Below are 21,188 nucleotides of genomic sequence, written 5' to 3'. Positions count from 1 at the left end.
TGCTATAAACATTTTATTGGTAATGTTGTGTTTTTCAAAGGTTCTTGGCTACTATGGTCATCCGACAAGAAGTTGCATGGATGCGGGCAAGAGGTGTGAGGGGTAAGCATGGCTGATGGAATGGAATGGCGTGTGGCCTGCGGAGAGGCCTAGTGCAGGGCTTTCATTTTGACGCCTTACAGGCGACCTGTGCGTCTGTTAGGATGGGGCCCTACCTATGATGAATTCTAATGCTCAAGACAACAAAAAAACACACACAAACACAGAGAGAGAGAGAGAGAACCCCAAGCCATTGTAATTAACCAATTAAGGTTAAAATCTCCAACCTGGTTGGGAATTGAACCCGGGACCCTCTGGGCCAAAGGACAGCACGCTGACCATTTAGCCGTGGAGCCGGACAGCATGGCTGATGAGCATGCGCTTATCCCAAGTCTCAAGACCTGGCAGTAAACATCTGTTCCATCCGTGGTAACTCTTGCGAACTGAGGCGCTGTCGTGAAGTTTCAAAGAGGTAGTGCAATTGTGCCTTAGTTACCCATTTACTGTATGTACTGCGTAATGAACAGTTTGATAATTAATATGCATTGATTCAGAGAGCTCTCGTTGTCTGTCATGACTGACATTTGTAGCTAAGAGTATAGTATCTTACTCCTGCCATACCTACAGGCTGCCACGACTTCTCGTCAGACGCCGATAGTAGCTAAGGAGTCTGAGTTGTCAGTCGTTAAACTGATATGTGGGTTTCTGAAAAGGAGCAAACTACAACTATGGGCTTCCTGTGATCTTTCATATTTTCTTCTTATTTGTTGACACACATAGATACCAATTTGGTAGAGAAACCACCATACAATTCTTCATATTTTGAACTTCTTGATATTACAATTCATCACAGTAATGATGGTTTTTCTTATGTTTATTTCTTCTCTTTCTTTCTTTTTTGTTTTGGTTTGTGTACTCAACTGAATGCTTTTCTTTAAAACTATGCGAAAACTTAGGCTTTAATCACTTGAAAGATCATTTAGTGCCTATGACGAGTGAGGACATTTCTATCAACTTCAGAAATATCAGTGATAGGCTGAAGAAAGATTTAATAACACACTGATGGATCACTTTTTCTCTTACAGTTAAGTATTGAGCATTCTCTAAAGGCAGTTTCATTCTTACTATTTCCTTCCAAAATTTTCATTTTATGAGCCTTGTAATTAGTGTGTACTTTTACAGCAGTTAAAAGCGTAACGTATTGTACAGAAATCGTGTAAGAGAATTTGTCATCCTTATTTTGTTGTTCAAATTAAATTTGTCCCTTCTCTCTATGACATAATGTAATTTTGTTCCTGTACATTATGTGCTGTATTACATTTTGGTATTTATTCCCTGTACCTAATATTTCGAGGTTTTTTAATTCAGCTTCTACACATCCATACCCATTAAATGACTATGCATTTCATAAATACCTTATTACTATTAGGAATAAATATTGTAGTGTAAATAGCTTGTAAGAAATGTGAGATTAAGTGAAACATGTTCACTATGCTTCTCCAAGCACATTCTTTAGTTTGTGGATAACAACTCAACCCACTCTCCTGAATTTCATTCTTAGGACATTTAAAAATAGTTTCTAATAAGGGTAATACTGAAAATGTGCACTAAAGTCCGTTCGTGTTCTATGAATTTCAGGTAGCTATTTTATCCAGTCACACTGGCATGATCACTGCTGTTCATTTCTGCCCCATGACATCAGGTGATGTCCAGTATTTGATCTCAACCAGCACGGATGGGTCAGTTGCATTTTGGAGTTATCAGTACGTCATTGGAGGCAAATATAACTTTCAGTAAGTAACAGGTGTTTTCTTTGTGGTGGAGGTGATTATTGTTTTAAGAAGTACAACTACGCAATCACTCACTACCATTGTTTGTCAAGTGAATATTTCCGTAAAACACCACCATTGAATTTTAGACACCTTTATTAGGGCTGTATTGTTTCTGAAGTGTGCATACATTCTACCTTTTCAAGCATTTGTTGCATGCAAAGAAATAATAACATAATTTCCCATTCCTCAGTTAGGCATCTATATTTACAAGCAACACCCTTGGGTTTGAAAGAAGGAAACCTCTCTTACCAGTATAGGCTTTGTATTTACCCCTGTATGTCTGACTTGTTGGCTGAATGGTCAGCGTACTGGCCTTCAGTTCAGAGGTCCCGGGTTCGATTACCAGCCGGGTTGGGGGTTTTAACCTTCATTGGTTAATTCCAATGGCCCGGGGGCTGGGTGTTTGTGCTGTCCTCAACATCCCTGCAACTCACACACCACACACCACACACAACACTATCCTCCACCACAATAACACGCAGTTACCTACACATGGCAGATGCCGCCCACACTCATCGGAGGGTCTGCCTTACAAGGGCTGCACTTGGTAGAAATAGCCACATGAAATGATTATTATTTACCCCTGAATGCAATAATGGTAGTCATTTTTCCGTAAAACACCACAGGTGCTGTAGACATGATATAGGCTTTTGGGCTTATGCCGTGACATGGCATAAGTACGGGCCGTGAAAGTATCGATGGCAACATCACAGTTGCTGACTACGAGAGCTCCATTGAATAACCCTTAACTTGCCATTTGCTGTGCTGGTAGAGATTGTGTGTGGCTTGTATTGTATGCTTTATTTGTGTATGTAGTGAGATCTATAAATGGTTTGGTGATTAGTAATCAATCCAGTTAATGTCTTGTGAATGGTTGAAATACTCAGCATCAGTGAAAAGAGATGGCTGGGCTCAGGAATGTGTCTAGTGGATGAGCACACCATTTGCTACTGTGGTGAGGACAGCACACAGCACTGCAACAGAGTTGCATTCATCATTATTGAAGAAATGGACCAGGCCATCAAGACAGTAGTGCCCTAAAGTGTCCAAATCCTCATGGTCCAAGTCAGTGCCGCTTCAGTGGATGTCCACGTTAGGTCTACACACCCATGGCTGACAGCAATGAGGACTTGATTGACTCCTTTGACAGTGACCTAGAAAAGCTTATTCAATCAGTCAAGAACAACAACATGGTCAAACTAATGGGGGACCTTAATGCAAAAGTTTTAGAATAAAAGGTGGCAAACTTGGTGGAGGTTTTGGGTTAGGAAACAGAAATGAACAATGGGACAGGCTTGTTCAATTTTGTTTCAAGCATGATTTGGCAATCATGAACACACCTTGATTAAACTGCCTAATAAAAACCTTTACACCTGGAAGTCTCCAGTGGACGTCCCACAAAGAGTGATTAGGAATCAAGTAGATTATATCATGATCAGGAAAAGTTTAAATGCAGTGAAGGCTGTAAAGACTATACCAGGAGCAGCAGACATCCCATTGTGTTTTGTGCCATTATATGCCTCTGCCTGAAGAAAATAAGGAGAATGAAAGTACCCAGCAAGCTGGAATCAAAGCACTCTGTGAAGATAAAAAGCTAGAGGTCATTAAAAATATAGAACAACAGTTTAATATCCAGGGAATTATAGAGAGTGTGGAGGCCCTGTGGACTGAGTGAAAAAAACTGCATTATGGACAATGCACACACCATGCTGCAAAATCAAAGACTGCTCAGAAAGGAACTGCGGATGTGGAGGCCCTTCTGGACCTCATGGAGACTAACTTCATTATGAAATCCAAGATCTGAATGGATCAGAACTCAACGTAAGTATCAAATGAGACATCAGGAAGGCCAAAGATGTGCATCTTGAAGACCGCTGTGCCAAATCAAGGACCTCGAAAGGCACTATGATATGCTCCATCTCCACAAGAAAATTCATGAGGTGATTAGGTATAAGCAGACTGGCCGACTAAGCTGCCTGAGAAATAAGAACGGCAACCTGATCCTGAATGAAGACCTGAAGATACAGCATTGGTTGGAGTATGTAGAATAACTTCTCGGCAACAATAGGAAAAACCCAGAACATGGAAAAGCTGTGATGGGCCCATTGATTGCAATGGCTGAGGTAGAATAGGCCCTAAAAAAGACAAAAACTGTAAAAGCTCCAGAACTTCCGTATGGCTGGTTGCAGTCAACATTCTTGAGCTTGCTAAAGAGACCTAATGCAAGAGAATGGAGACACTCCCTTATAATCAGCCTGATGAGTACCATACTAAAAATCTTCCATAAGTGATCCACCTCCTCATCTACAGGTAAACTGAAGATCACATTGGCCATTTTCTTAGCTTCTGAAAAGGCCTTGGAACTCAAGAAGTGTGTTTGTCCTTTAGATCCTGGTTCAGAGATGCATAGAGATCAGTTGCCTGGTATTTGTATCCTTCGTAACTTTGAAAAGACGTTCAACGGAGTTCGGTATGAGAAAATGGCGACCATACTGCAGGAAACCCACAGACATATAGATTTCGACTGGCAATGAGCAGCAGGATTCTGAAGCTGGAAGCATGTGGCCGCCGCCATCTTAAGTCACTACACTACCCCGATGGATTAATGTACAATAGTAGCCAAAACGGGAATATTGGACAGGAGATCCTTAAAATAATTAAAAGCACATCAAAATAATAACATTGATTAATTAGACCTATTAGGTCCATTATTTTACTGTTAAAGAAAAAAGAAAGGCTTGTATATCAATTTACCAATGCTTGAAAATAACCAACCTGTTTTAGACCGATCTTTGGTCAAATCTGTTTCCATTCAACTCTCGTACAGCACGATTCACACATATTTTCAGGTTCGTTTGTTTGTCCAATCCTTGTCCCGTTTCTTTATGGGGTCGGGTATGAGGTGAGATGAATCTGCCGTGGCGAGTTTTTATGACTGGATGCCCTTCCTGACGTCAGCCTCATCAGAAGAGTTAATGAGATGAAATAAATTACGTGATATATGATACTAAGTAGGGTGAGGGTGAAACCTGGTGCCGGCACATAGCCTACTCCTGTCGAATAACACAAATGGGTCTGCTCAAGGCTTAACTTCTCCATCCAACGGACGATTCACCATCAACAGCGTCACATGTCCTCACTCCATATGAGCTTTTCAGAGAGGTCTGGAATTTAATCCAGGCTTTTGTCATGCAATTTAATGATTAGAAATTGTATACCACCACCTCTCTTACCCAGCCAGCCAACATTCTGATGATGATGTTTTCTTTCAACCAGCGGGACTCGAACCGGCTAACTACAGTGTCAGACGGTTTAGACTTCAACGCTTTAATGATCAGGGCCACTAGGCGGGCTCTCCCACGTATTTTCAGGTACAGTGATGAAATTACACTAATAAGGCGATAAACATGCATATCCTTTGAGTTTAAGTCTTAAAATATGTGAGCTTTAACTTGAAAAAAAAAAGTTACATACAACTGAGCTGTGACTTCGTTTGGTATATTCTCTTTCATGACTGAGCTTAAACCTTTGCAAGTATTTTCTCCGAAATACATCTCAGTAAGTTTGCACACATGAACATCTTTCGTAGGAACATACAGATTGCCTCTATTCTGGAAAGAAATGAATGGATAAGGATTTTCTTATAATAATGTTATTTATTTTATGTCCCACTAACTATTTTTACGGTTTTCGGAGACACCAAGGTGCTGGAATGTTGTCTTACAGGAGTTTTACGTGCCAGTAAATGTACTGATACGAGGTTGGCATATTTGAATACCAGTACGGTACCTTTAAATACCATGGGACTGAGCCAGGATTGAACCTGCCAAGATGGGGTCAGAAGGCCAGCGCCTCAACCGTCTGAGCCACTCAACCTGGCTAAGGATTTTCTTTTTGTACAGCAGCTTCCTTACTTGTATCACATTGTAGAGAATTGGCTAACATCTTTACCACGAATCCTGAGATATATTTAATAATATTCTGTGATAATAAACCTAACATCCTATTTTGGTTGATGCAAGCTTACCAATCCTTCCACTCTAATTTTAACAGTAATTTTGACATTCTTATAATATATCTTTAAAGATTAGAAGAGAGCGAGACTGCATGCCAACAAATATACACCAGAAGGAAGTGAATTAGGAACCTTTAATCGTAAATTTAATTGCATTAATAAGTAGGCAACAAGTGTACATGAGCACAAGTACGCCACTTACCAGTGTATTGGAACTCCTATTCCTTCCTTATTCTTTCTTCGTGAATAGGAAACAACACACCCAAACACTACAGTACACGGGTATTCATCAATCTGCCACACAGTAGTTTTCCAAAAAGTTAATGTGAAATGTACATAAAAACAACATAAAACAAAACTGCACGTAACATAGTAACATGCATGTTTACTGTGAATCTGTAGTGACGTAAGATGGCAGCGGCTGCAAGTTTCCGGCTTCACTAGCACCAGTGCTACAAGATATGGCACTGGCTATCTATTTAATATATGTCTGTGAAGAAACTTCCAGTGCGGATGTAGCTGGGAGTTCTCTTACAACTTCCGCATAGTGAGGCGGTCACCTTTCTATCAAGATGGTGACCAGTGTTGCTTAATTGTGTTGTGACTATTTCATAACTGACAAACTGTTCATGTTGTATTATTGTGAGCTATTGTTTATTAGTTAAACATGTGAGATAACTGAAGGACTGAGGGCATGGTAGTTGGCTATAATAGTTCTTTACTATCTAAAAGTGCAGAATTACTGATGAACTGTTTGTGATGTATTATTGCTAGCTATTGCTTATTAATGTATTAGCAGACGGGGACTCTCTTTAGAGGCAGCTCTATCGCAGGGAGTGCTAAATCTGCCTGTGCAAGTCCCAGGACACACTGACCCGGTGTGTACTACCCAGTATGTGTACCTGCTCGGGGTAACGTGTGAAGATGTCCACGGCATTGAAGGCTGAAGAGGTGGGCTTTGGTACAGCACAGATCATCATCATAATCAGTCACCACTCACCACTTATCTGCATTTAGGGCTGTTGACCCAGGTGGCAGTCTTTTCTTAAATGTTTTGGTTTACGTCGCACCGACACAGATAGGTCTTATGGCGACGATGGGACAGGAAAGGCCTAGGAATGGGAAGGAAGCGGTCGTGGCCTTAATTAACGTACAGCCCCAGCATGAAAACCATCTTCAGGGCTGCCGACAGTGGGGTTCGAACCCGCTATCTCCCGGATGCAAGTTTACAGCTGCACACTCCTAACCACACGGCCAACTTGCCCAGTTTAAATGAGTTCAAAGAAGTTGGAAATTTATCAAACATCTTCCTTTGTAACTAAATCAGTCCCTAAGTCCCCTTCCTATTAAACAAATATTTACCCCAACTTGTCCTCTTGAATTTACACTTCATCTTTCCTAACTTTAAAACCTCCATTCAAACTTACGCTAATGGCATTCCATGCTCCAATGACAGCTTGTAACATACCACTTATTACATCCATTTTTGATCCTTATTGATGATATTTGATTGAAATAATAATAATAATAATAATAATAATAATAATAATAATAATAATAATAATAATAATAATAATAATAATAAGTTATTTAACATGTCATTGTCGACGTAATTCAACAAAGACAAGATTTATTGTATTGATTAGGTGGCCAAATTAATAAAATAACTTATTGTTATTATAATACCAATATAATGGTCTGTTATTGGACTTTATATTGGTATTATAAATTTAATCATTCAGGACAAATATTTTAAATTCCCTATGGGAATCAACATCTGTATTATTGTTATTATTTCAATAACATACCACTTAGTTGAGCTGCTCATCTGCTTACTCCCAAGTATTCCCAGCTCAAAATTTACAACATATTTGTAACACTACTCTTTTGTCAGAAATCGCCCAGAACAAATTGTGCTGCTTTCCTTTGAAGCTCTTGCAGTTCTTGAATCAAGTCATCTTGGTGAGGGTCCTATACACTGGAGCCGTACTTTCGTTGATGTCTTTCCGGTGACTTATGTGCTCTCTTTGTTACATTCCTATATATATATATTGAACGTTTAACACAATGTTATGAGAAAATTACATTACTAACGCCTATGTGTTATACATCAAAAGAAAAGTCTCCATCTCAGGATTGCTAGAGAAATATTATTTCATTACGTCATTTATTTTCGTAAAATACCCATTTATTTGAATAATAGGATGCTTAGGTCATTACAGTTAACAGTATTCACCGATAGATTGCTCTATGGAAGGTGTCTCTGCTGATCTTTCTATGCCACCGATTGAGGGCTCTGTGAAACCAATGACAGTACAAGCTTTGAACAATTGGCATTGCTTGAAATTGAAATAATTTTGAATTCAAATGGGTTTTAATGTAAAAACTTGGTTTGCCTCTGCTAACAGATACTATATTTTCAAGCTCAATTGCAGCAACACTACATGCCCCTAATGCTCAGAGATGTATGGAAACCTAAAATAAACTTACTTAACTCAGAACCAAAAGGGGTTGTCGATGAAATATTAACACTAGAACGGCTGAGAATTTTACGTTCCTAGAACAGTGGCAACGAATCATTTTGACCCATCATAATAAATGCTTTAAAGCTGAATAAGAGATGCATTTTCTTCTACTGTGTTTACACAAATTTATTTTACACACAAACACTTATAATATATAATATAAATTATAATATAAGGACATTGACATAGTCCAACACCAGCCACAACAGTTTTAATGTATCATTTTAGTTTCAATTTTAAATGTGTAGTCTGACATTTCATCACTGTTTTAGATTTCGATTTTACTTAAGACATACCATATTGTATTCTTTATTGGTGGTTATATGTATACATGTGTTTCCACTTTGATCAAGGCTGAAGATGACCTAATGTAGTAAGATCGAAGCTAGTACCAATTATATAAGATGCTATATTAATCTAATGGTATTGAATAGATGATGTCTGTAAGAAGCTGTTAAAACTATTTAAAATAGTATATGATTAAAGTCCAACTGATTTATAAATATCAAAGAACAAAAACAATATAATACTTTCTTTTGTTTAGCCCAAAATTTAAAGAACTATTATATCACAATTCACTGTATCAAGGAATAAACAAACATTAGTGGTGTATTAGGAAAATTATATTTACATAAAATTTAAATATTTAGATGATGTTGAATGAAAATCACTTCCTAAATAAATTTAAGATCTTCAAGTCATATCTTTTCTTCTTTTTTATCCTTAAATTATTAAATGCTAGTTCATACAATGGGTTCTCATCTATAATTATTTCATTCAAACCTGTTTCAAAATAATAATAATAATTTTGTGTGGCTATTGCTAGCCGAGTGCAGTCCTTGTAAGACAAACTCTGATGAGGGTGGGTGGCATCTGCCATGTGTAAGTAACTGCGTGTTATTGTGGTGGAGGATAGTGTTGTGTGTTGTGTGTGAGTTGCAAGGATGTTGAGGACAGCACAAACACCCAGCCCCCGGGCCATTGGAATTAACCAATGAAGGTTAAAATCTCCGATCCGGCCAGGAATTGAACCCAGGACTCTCTAAACCGAAGGCCAGTATGCTGACCAGTCAGCCAACGAGTCAGACGATTCAAAATGATAAAAGTGTATTGACAAGGTGGACCAATCATATACTGTTTTAAATAGTACACCTAAATGGTGACAGAAGCAGGTCCTATAGATTAAATGATGGATTATGACAGGTCTCAGTCCTTGCTCCACTTCTCTTCAATCTTTACACTGCAGATCTTCCACCTACAGCTTGCAGGAAGTTCATATATGCTAATGACATAGCCCTGACAGTCCAGTCCACAGACTTTGAGACTGCTGAAACAATTGTCACTCAAGATCTCCTAACACTGGACAGCTACTTTAACACTTGGCAATTGAAACCCAACACCAGTAAAACAGAGGTCAGTGCATTTCATCTGGATAATAGGAGGGCCCACTACATTCTTCAAGTACAATTCAGAGGTCAACAGCTAAAGTATTGCCCTCAATCAAGATATCTGGGTGTTGTGCTGGACCGCTCTTTGACATACAGAGAACATCTCTGCAGAACAGCAACTAAAATCGGAATACGTAACAACATCCTTTACAAACTCTGTGGTACAAGTTGGGGGGCAACTGCGACTGTTCTTCATACAACTGCTCTCGTCTTAGTATACTTGATTGCTGAATGTTGTAGTCCCGTATGGATCAGCATTGCATACGTAGGAAAAGTTGATGTCCAGTTAAATGATACAATGAGGACAATATCAGGCACTCTCAAATTCACACCACTCAAGTGGATACCAGTGTTATCCAACATTCATCTTCCACCTTAGAAGGCTAACAGCTCTAAAAAGAAAGAATGGTTAAAATGTACTGCAAATGATTTCTTACCCATACATCAGGACTGCTATCCCCAGAAGCAAAGGAGATTAAAATCTCGATATCCCTCATGGCAACTAGGTAAGAGGTTGATTGAACCAAAGTACAACATAGACAAAACTTGGCGGGAAGAATGGACTACATCAAACCCTGATCAGCTAGGATTGATCATCGATCCCTGCAGGAAACCTGGTTTCAGTGTCACAAGAATGATATGGATGTCTCTGAACAGAGTGCGGACCGGTCACGGAAGATGTAACTTCTGGCTACACAAGTGGGAGAAAACTCCCAGCCCTCAGTGTGATGGTGGTGATGCAGTGTAGACAATTCATCATATTGTGACGGAATGCTCATTACGGTCCTTCAGCGGAGGATATGAAGACCTTCAGAATGCAAGTAACAATGCAGTGAAGTGGATTACTTCTCTGGACATTAATTTGTGATTTTTAGTGATCAAGAGTGGGTATTACTAGATATTTATTACTTGTATGTAGTTTTACCTTCATATTTGTAACCGTATCCTATGCATGCCATACGAAAAAAAAAAAAAAAAATTAATAGCTTTGGACAAGTCAATACAGGAACAAATACAAATACCTACTATGGTTAAGTTTATCAACATATCTGTAAGAAGAACATTTTCTAAATGATGAGTTTAGTACAATAATCCTGCTAACTGGAACACTCATCTGACAGTAAGAGCTTAACAATACCAAGAACCCAGGTTGGGTACACACTGTTGACTGACAGTGCAAACTGCTGCATTGTAATAAGGAATTACACAGGTGTTAAAATGACCCCTTCCTCTGTTGAGGGTATGTCATATAAAAAATCTATGAAGATTTAAATATTTTGCTGATTGCAATACGTCACTGTAAACAGGACAGAAAACTATAAAAAGTCAAGACATTTGAAGAGAAATGATATGCGAGTGCACACATTATTTTAGAAAAATTTAGTGTGGGTGTCATTTTGACCTGCTCCATGGACAGGAATTGCAGCTTTGTTATTACCAGATGGTAAGTCAGTTCACAAAACTTTTGGTTTACCTGTTCCAGTAACAGGAACTCAGAAGCAGGCCTTTTGCAATACTCAGCTGTCATTATTATTGATAAAACTTCAGTGATTCCTGCATTAGCAGTAAATTGCATTGATTGCCTACTAAAGGACATTATGAGGTGTAAAAAAGAAATGGTTGGTAAGATTGTGATATTAGGGGGAGATTTTTGGAAAGTTCTTCGTGTGGTATCCAAAGGTGGAAGAGTTCAGATAAATGAGGCATGTATCCAGAATACTCAAATATGGCCAAAAATTAAAGTACTGCACTTGCTACTTACAGTAACCTGCCTTTCAAATTTAAAAGGAGGCAGTTGCCGTTACGTCTTGCTTTTGCAATGACCATTAACAAAGCACAGGTTCAAGTTTTGACAAAATAGCTATTTGCTTATCTCAGTGCATTTCCAGCAATGGTCAGTTATATGTGGCATTTAATCGAGTTAAAGCTGTGAGGGATACCAAAATTAAAACTATACCATATCAGGATCAGTTCCCCGAAACTGAAGGGTATTTCTTAAAAAATTCTAAATAAAATACTAAAATCAATCAATGAATAGGGCAGCCAAATGCAGTCATTTACATTGAAATGTAGCCTACTTTATTAAGTGATTAAAACATGAGTTACAAACATGTAAAAGAATATTATGATAGGGCAGTTGCCAAGGTTAAAAAATTATATACATGTAGTTACAAGGGAAGTGTAAGTTTAAAGGCGATTAAATAGTTTTCCGGAGTTCAATATATTTTCTGTTACTTTTCTCATGTTTCCTTTGTCATAAGTTTCATTTTTAGTCTTTGTTCGCAGCTATTGTTGTGACAGGCCGCTAGTTTTCTACAAACCTGAAATACCCTCAACCATACAAAGTGATCTATACCTTTATTTTCTTATTACACCTATGGAGATCTTTTCTCATATTAACACGAAGGTACTTACAGTAATCCCCATTAGTTCCGTTCACTCTATCAACACATTACATAAAACAGAACTTTTCCCCTTTGTTAATAATAGTTCCCATTTTCACACCAGGCAAATGCTGGGGCTGTACCTTAATTCAGGCCACGGCCGCTTCCTTCCCACTCCTAGCCCTTTCCTCTCCCATCGTCGCCATAAGACCTATCTGTGTCGGTGCGACGTAAAGCAACTAGCAACAAAGTTCCTTTTTTTAAAGAATCTCTGTTGTTCCTTAGGTAACATTTTATGTAGCTGCATCTTCTAAGAAGCTGCTTCATAATTATTTTAAATGATTTGTATTTGATATTTTTATTCTTCAGGCCAAAACCAATCCAGTACAATGAACGGATGAGGCCTGGGCATTCTCAGATGATTTGTGCTTCATTTAGTCCTGGAGGTATGTTCTTAGCAGCTGGCAGTGCAGATCATCATGTTAGGTGAGGATAATACCTGTTACAATGTTTCACTGTCATAAAAATAATTTTTCACATGAAATGATGTTCTCTCTCTACATTTTAAGCATTTCTTTTCATGAACATTTACTGTATTTATAACATACTAGCTGATGTACTCGTGCTTCGCTACGGAATTCTAAATTGTATACAGAATTCTAGGTTAGGTAGAGTACTCGTTGTGAGCAAGACTGTATTAAATTGCATAGCTCTGGTCGTTACCCTAGAAACGCGACGGAGAAATCACCAAACGTCTTTTCTCATATGAAGACTGCGTTAGGGAATTTTCATTATAATGGTAGGCCCGCTTGCCTACCATCAGTCACAATCATGTTGGGGAATTGCATTGTAATAGCAGACACTCACTCTCCACCTGCCTTTTTACATCTTCAGAAAGACTGTTTTAGTGGTTTTCCCAACTGAAATGAACATAGGTCATCATAATGACGTCAGTAGGAATGGCGCGAGTAAAAGCAATGATTTCACGTGAAATACTTGATCAAATGGAAAACCACACATTTTCTCACTTTTAACGAACAGTACTACGCTGCCGATCTAACAGTTCTAAGTTCCAGAGCTGGAATGATTAGGCCGCACACAGCCATGATCCGTGAACACTTTTAGTCTTTTATCGGGCGGGGGGGGGGTCGAATAGTGGAGAGTCCCAGGGCAAAAACTATGCCCTTTTACTAATCTGTTTTCTAGGAGTACCTGATGAGTCGGAAAATCTCAATTCACTACACTGGCGGCGGAAAAATCTATCTGACTTGGAGGCAATTTTTGCCTCCAAGCCAGAGGAGAAACCCCCTCTTCACTGCTAATTTTGAATAAAATGAATTTAGAATTCAACAGAAGTGAAAAGGAAAAAGCTCTTTTTAACAAATGGCTTTTTCCAGGGTTGAATTTTGAGTTCTTTAGTGAATTGTGGTGCTATCATTTGGAATATGCCTAAATTGTAATTCTGTACCAGGTCATACTACTACTGCTACTACTACTACTGCTGCTGCTGCTGCTGCTGCTGCTGCTGCTGCTGCTGCTGCTGCTGCTACTAAACGCCAAAGTAAAATGGAGAATAGCTTGAAGATCCACAGTGCCTGATATTGAATGTGTCGCGCTGATCACCGGGAGCTGGCAAGTTGCTTCATTGGATCTACTCGTCTTCAACTCCTGCACGATTATGGATCTTCGTATGTGTTCGATTGTGATGTGACTTTGTGCCTGACAGTGTTTAAAAACTGGCTCATTTAACCGTTCTCCGCTATTCATAAACATTGTGGGACTTTGCCTAGCGCTGCGTGTGCCATGCTGCCGCTCAGAGAATTGCGCACTGTTTTCTTTTGAGTGACTTGCATTTTACTTCTTCTGAGTTTTACAGTGTCTACCCCCGTTCATTTATATCACCTCTTCTACTGATCCGGAGTGTACGTAATCTTTTCCTTTTCCTATGCAATGTTTTTCATGTTTTAATCGGCTGACGATGACCTGGACTAGGGTCGAAACCGGTACCATTTCTACTTATTATTAAATGGGAATGTAATTTACTACATTTCTTATTCTTTTGTATTGAATAGGTTGAATCTATTTATCAATTATTTCAATTTTAACTGTAATATTCAGTCAGGTTGTTATACTCGGTACGCATCAGTAATCCTACCTATCGGAGTTGAGCAGCAGCATAAGAGACAAAGAACATCACCACAAACATTGGTCAATGTAATGTTATTGTTGATCAATGTTATGCGCTTTCAATATTCTAGGCCTTCACATTTAGTTTTCTTCCGACTCTGAAATACCACTCCTATCATAGTCGGTATGGCAAAATTGAATAAAACATAAATGGTCGGAAATTGTATTCTCTATAACTTTTGTTATGTAGTACTTTCCGATAGGACCAATAACATAGGTATTTAAAAATTAAATATTAGGTGCCTTCCCCTAAGCTACAATTTCATGCAGGGCAAATAAATTTTTTTATAACTTACACTGTAGTTTCTTATTTCCCGACTCCATATACCAACTTTCATTAAATTCTGTTAACCCATTTTTTGGCAACAAAAATACAAATTCATGAATATCTGTGTTATCAGAGCTGGTACGGTAACAATGTATGACATAAATGATTGGAAATTTAATTCTATATAACTTTAGTTATGTATTATTTATCGATAGGACCACTAATAATATACAGTAAGTATTTGGGAATTAAATATTAGGCCTTCCCCTAAACTACCATTTCACTCAGCGTGAGTAAAATGATTTATAGCCTAGATTGTAGTGGCTCATCTCCCGACTTCACATGCCGATTTTCATTAAATTCTCTTCAGCCGTTTTCTCGTGATGCATGTACATACATACAGACTGACAGACAGAAATTACGGAAAAGTAAAAAGTGCATTTCTTTGTTACTATGGACATGATCGATACGGAAATACCATTTTCAAATTCTAAGCAATGTGCAGACAAAACTCTTATTTTATATATATAGATTTGAACTGTTTTCTTCACTCTGTATTCTGAACATTGCACTAAGATAATGATTGTTAGAATGAATTTTTCACTGTTAAAAATGTTGAATTTCAAAGTACGTTTTTATTTTAAGATCAAAATGTTCATGTTTTAAAAGTACTATTCATTGTGTAGGAAAACTTAATCTAGTGACATGAGTTTGTGTTCAGCTTATCAAATAGTATCCATTTGCCTGGCAGACAATATCTTGAACCTATACTTTTCAGAACATAGTTAAGGATTTTGTGGCTTTATGCAGACATCTGCGATATGGAAGATGGAGTTATATTCACATGGGAAAGTATACTCAAAATCTCCTCATCCACAATTGTTTTGTTATAAATGTTCTAACATCATAATCCTGTGTTAACGGTTTGCTACATGGAGAGAAAATCCAAAGTAGGTACCAGTAGTTACTCTTTAACAAAGGGTACAATTTACAGTAGATTCATTTCAGGCCTGTTATTGTAAGAGAGAAATACTCTCCTTAAACTCTAATTTCTATTAATTTCAGGGCATGCATCCTATTACTAAACCAAATATTCTTGGAATGGCTTCCCTTACCTGGGTAAAGCTGAAACTAAACCTCATAATTTACTTGCTGTTCTTATTGGCAGTTATAAATATAAAGATTTATTGCATCTGGAGGTGGATGTACAAGTGATGGTTGACTCTAGAAGGATGGCAGGGGTCAAAATGACCTCTAGCACATTTTGTTTCCATATGTGCACTATATTTTAGTACTGATATTATTTGTACTCCATGACTTTATACAGTTTCTTCCATAATACCTTCATACAAGATTGTAATTTCTTTCTCTTATTTGATCAAATAAGAATGCAAGATATATCTGTAAGGATGACATTGACCCATTATTAACATACGTTTATACCTGGATTTTAAGCATATTCTAGCCTTTATTATTAGATACCTTGTTATCAACAATGACGTTAATGCATATTTGGAAGTTACCTGCAAGCCATAATAAGTACAATGTCGAACTCTACAAATGCTTGGTGAACAACTTGTTGACTGTAGTGTGAGAGTGAGAGCAGTCTTGAGTGAGATTTTTCCATTCTAATATAAGCAAACAAAATGATATACTACGAAATGAATAGATCTTAACTGAGCTACAAAACATCTCCTTAGATGATTCAGGCAGAGAAGACAATGATTCACTCAGCAGGAATCATTCTGATACATATTGATCATCATCTCCAGACGATTTATTTATTTATTTATTCGTATCAGAAGTATACATTTTACATAACATAATGGTACTTCATAACATCATATAGTGTCTGCCCAGAATTTTGCCAAATCACGGGCATTAGGTGTTGCAGCCATCAAGTCCTCCATTGTGCAACTTAAAGGACATTTACTACAGTTCATGAAATGGGCTGTGGTTTGGTCTTCACCACATTCACATAGCCTGGATGTGCCAGGAAAGCCCCACTTCACCATATTGATTCTTGATCTACCAACCCCAGTGCGAAGCCTATTCAACAATTTCCAAGTAGACCAATGTTCCTTGTGTCATGGAGGGAGATGTTCAATTGGTATCATCCAACCAGCAAGTTGCGGATTTCTAGTTCTCCATAATCTCATCCTTGTGGATTGATATGGAAAGAGCCTCCCCAAAGAGTGTATGATTTACATTCGGGCATTCCCTGGGCAACGGTGAGGTGTTAACACCAGCTGATCTTTCCAATCCAGAAGGAACATCTATTATTATATAATGAATCTCTAGACGATGATTAAACACAACAAAGTGGAGATGAAGTTCTGTCAGAAGATGAAACCAGCCCCACCACTGCAGCACTCATTTTAGATTCCAGCATTGAAACATCTGCAAATGGAACCAGATGGGAAATATTAGATGGTTCTTCTCCAGTACCAGGTAGGCGATCAGCACAAAATATTTTACGTATTGTACCTGTCTTCGTGATATGCAACCCAGAATATCACAGATGATTCTAAGTTTAGTGCTTTCAGCCTAATCAAAAATCTTGAATTTTTTCAGTTATAAAAATATGCACTGAAAAAGAAACACTGCATAAAAAGCCAGGTTGCATAATTTCTGAAGAAGAGCTTCAGGCATTTATTACTCTGCTGTATGTTAGGGGTGCAGGTCTTCTTGACATACCACTGAAAAGTTGTTGGTCTCTTTATGAGGGAGTGGCAACTTTTAGAAACTGTTATGTCAAGAGACAGAATGTTGGAGATCATGAAGTATTTCAGGTTTGATATTGGATCAGAATGAAATGAAAGGTTGCAAGACAAGTTTGCACTTATATGGGACATTTTATAAAGAACTCCAAACACTGTTTCAGTCCTGGAGAAAATTTCACTTGTGATGAGCAACTGTATCCAACGAAATGTAGGTATAGATTTTTGTAATATATGCTAGGAAAAACAGACAAATTTGGAATCAAGTACTGGTTACAGGCTGATATCAAAACCAGATATTCTTGGAACGGCTTCCCTTACCTGGGTAAAAATGAAACTAAACCTGATAATCAGTCTGTACGTGAATTTGTAGTTCTATCCCTTATGAAACCATATTTCGAGAGGGGGCTGAATGTACCTGCGACATCTATTTTACATCTGTGTCCTTAGCAGGGCAGCTGTGAAAGGAATGGACCGGCATCGCCAGTACAAGAGAAGGAATTGTAGGAAGGTTCCCTATACAGTTAAAAACAATAACCGAAGAAGAGAGCTGTAAGATACCACAGTCTACAAGAATAAATTGGGTCACACTCTTTCTGATTATCAGTGCAAAAAAGAAAAACATTGCCCTTATTTTGAGCTTTCTTCACTCCGATGTGCAGGTAGAGAATCGAGGGAAGAAGAAACTGAAAACTACTGTGTACTGCCACAAAACTAAAGTTGGACGGACTGGACGTTCTAGTTTAGTTGTATATAATGAAAGAAATGTTCAAGAAAATCGGAAAATAATGAGGGAAGACATCACTGAAGAAGAAACACTGTCAAAAGTCCAACTGCTCCAACAACCCTCAAATGTACATAACTCCTGCCAGAGGTATGTATGTGGAAAATGTTCGTTCAAGAAGGTACTGTGTAATGATACAGGATGCAGTATATGTGATGACTCTTTTTCCCTCTGGATATTTGTTTATTCACACAAACAACTTGCATCAGTTACTCAGCTGATATTGTGCTTCCTACAATCATTATTGCATGCTGCTCTTGGCCACTTGGTTTCTTTTATTTCTTAGAAGCTCCCTTTTACAATAGAGAATTCATTAGAAAAGTGTTCTATATTGTTTATTTTGTTTACAAGCTTTGTCATTGTTAACACATCATAGCCCCAGTTTATGAGCTAGAATTTGACAAAACATACAGTGGAACCTCGATTATACGTTCCTGGAAACTACGTTTTCCCGTATTATTCGTTCAAATTACGTGGTCCCGCGAGCATCCTAATTAAATCACGTTGTAAAAATCCCGTATTATCCGTTCCTCGAAGAAACAATTTCCCAGATCAACCGTCCAGAAATTTCAGTCCCATCAACGCTAAATCCTCGATCATGCGTTTTTCAAGAAACTGTATCTCACGAAAGGACGGCTACGGCATACTTACGGATTTTGGTGTTAACGTCTCGTCATTGCGGTACCGGTAATTTGAGGAAGTACTGTACCAGAAAAGTGATCGACGGCGGACTTGCGTAAGGGGCCATCTTAGCATCGCATTCTAGTGGTATTGTTTAGAGAATCCGTGGAAATCATAAAGCAGAGAGTGACCACAACAATTGGAAGGAGACAGAGTGCATTTCTTCGAAAGCTCTACATGAACACGAAACGAATTTCATCAAATGTTCGTATTTGCAAAACGTCAGGGTTAGATGTTTATTTTTTTTACTTTTTTGAGTGTATCGCCGAACAGGTTTTCGGCATTTCCCTCAGGGCACTGTATAGTCACTGGGCTTTCAGGCAGGAATCGAAACTGCTCCTTCTTAAGTAACACAAATTGACAGTAGTATTTTAATATTACCGTACACAATTATGTTATCGAGACCAGAAGCCATGGGAGGTTTTGAGATTGCCTATTACTGTTTTCGTCCTAATATAAGACAGGGAATTTCATGTTTTTGTGTTAAAATGTTGCGAAAACCGCAGTCGTTTTATTTGTGCATGTTACATTTAAAAGCTTTGTATCATTTTGTACCGACTTTTACAGCGAGTGTGCTTTCCAGCTGAGCTCAAGGTCACGAATAATCGTAATTTTGGAAGTGTTAATGATATTTTTTCTCAATTATGATTAGTGACGGGCAGAATTGAATTTAATGCATTTGAGAACTTGAAGATCGATACTTACATTCCAAACCATATTCTCGAGTTCAACATAACCTTGAAAAGCCGATGTAGGCCTAATTTACGCGGTACAAGATTTTTATAAACTGACTACGAACAGTATACCGGTGACCAAATTACATTGGAAGAAAAAAGAAAGAGAATTTCGCCGTCATGTTGAGCGCTTTTGTATCTAATGTGCTTTAATTTATTACATCAGAGATAGAGAATTAAAAACTACTTGTGGTCGATTGTTGTTTGGCTTGCCGTTACGGGTACCGTATTAGATTTTCAAAGAGTTTGGCTCTGGCTGATCAAAGTTGCTGAACTGAAAGAAGTTTTCAGGGAAAACAGACGAAGTTTCCCAGGTAAAACTGGATGTAAAGTTTCGAGATTTTTAAGTCGCGTACCGGTAATTAATGTTTGAAGCTGGCCCCGCGGTCTAACTTGCCTGCCTCTCACCCGAAGGGCCCGGGTTCGATTACTGGCCAGGTCAGGCATTTTTACCTTGATATGAGGGCTGGTTCCAGGTTCACTCATTCTATGATTACCTTTAATTGAAGCGCTATTTAATGGTGAGATTGCGGCCCCAGTCTAGAGAGCCCGGAATAACGGCCGGGTGGATTTGTCACACTGATCATGCGTCACCTCGTAATCTGCTGGCCTTCGGACCGAGGCGGTCACTTGGTAGGCGGAAGGCCATTGGGGCTGTAGTTTGGTTTGGTTTAGGGGTGTTTGTAAGATTATAAGTATACATATTTCATTTTTGTGATGTTTAGCCAAATTGTTGATGGTTCATTCATTCCCGGATTTTCCGTTTTCCCGTGTTGTATGTTTTTTTTCCGTGGTTTCTCCAAAAATGCAGAATCGAGGTTCCACTGTAATTGAATTATGACTTATCTGGTGACTTACATTATTTTATATCTGTATTATGTGTTACAATGTTTGTAAAATCATTGAGAATAGTGGACAAATCTTAAATTGATGATATGTTAAGATATGAAGATGAGGTAATACTATTCATCACAGTGCTACTCCATTCACAAGAAATTTGTATTCTGACGAGTTAATTATGGTTAAGCTATTTTGTGATGAAATTAAAACTTAGAGATGTAAAATCAATATTTATTTTCTTTTTTTTACATACAGAGTTTATATGATGGAAGGAGAGGAAGGCCCTCACCGTATTCTTGAAACAGAGGCGCATTCTGACCGTGTGGACAGCATCCAGTGGGCCAATTCAGGGCTCCGGTTCATCTCTGGTAGTAAAGATGGTACTGCTCATGTGTGGCATTATGAATGTCAACAATGGAAATCCTTGCCCCTGCTTATGAGCACCAAATTACCAAAGTAAGGGAAATATTTGAATGTTATGTATTGTGTTTCTGATTTGTTGAGTTAGCATGGAATATTTATATCAATTCACCCATTGTCGCCTCCAATTGGACGTCCATGCGAAAAGGTTGTAACTGTAACGGAAGTAGCACATTTTGGCGGGTTACAACATTTATACTACTGAAAATATTTATAGCTTTTAATATTATTTATTGTTTTTTTTTTCTGTATAAAAATAATGAAACATAAACCACACTTCTAATTTGCATTACCCATTGTTAGAGCTTCCC

General features: G+C 38.2%; 1 protein-coding gene across 1 annotated transcript in view; it reads left to right on the top strand.

The window, feature by feature from the left end:
- BRWD3 (bromodomain and WD repeat-containing protein) overlaps window positions 1–21,188 on the top strand; it is a 242,942-nt gene that overhangs the window by 62,060 nt on the left and 159,694 nt on the right. Inside the window, exons 9-11 of the mRNA XM_067143342.2 lie at window positions 1,678–1,832; window positions 12,613–12,729; window positions 20,713–20,913. Coding sequence (XP_066999443.2) covers window positions 1,678–1,832; window positions 12,613–12,729; window positions 20,713–20,913 — 473 coding nt within the window. The remainder of the gene's footprint in view (window positions 1–1,677; window positions 1,833–12,612; window positions 12,730–20,712; window positions 20,914–21,188) is intronic.

This window comes from Anabrus simplex, chromosome 3 (assembly GCF_040414725.1).
Source record: "Anabrus simplex isolate iqAnaSimp1 chromosome 3, ASM4041472v1, whole genome shotgun sequence".
Classification (NCBI taxonomy): domain Eukaryota; kingdom Metazoa; phylum Arthropoda; class Insecta; order Orthoptera; family Tettigoniidae; genus Anabrus; species Anabrus simplex.
The sequence above is the reverse complement of the archived record's forward strand: the minus strand, read 5'-3'. Positions and strand labels throughout refer to the sequence as shown.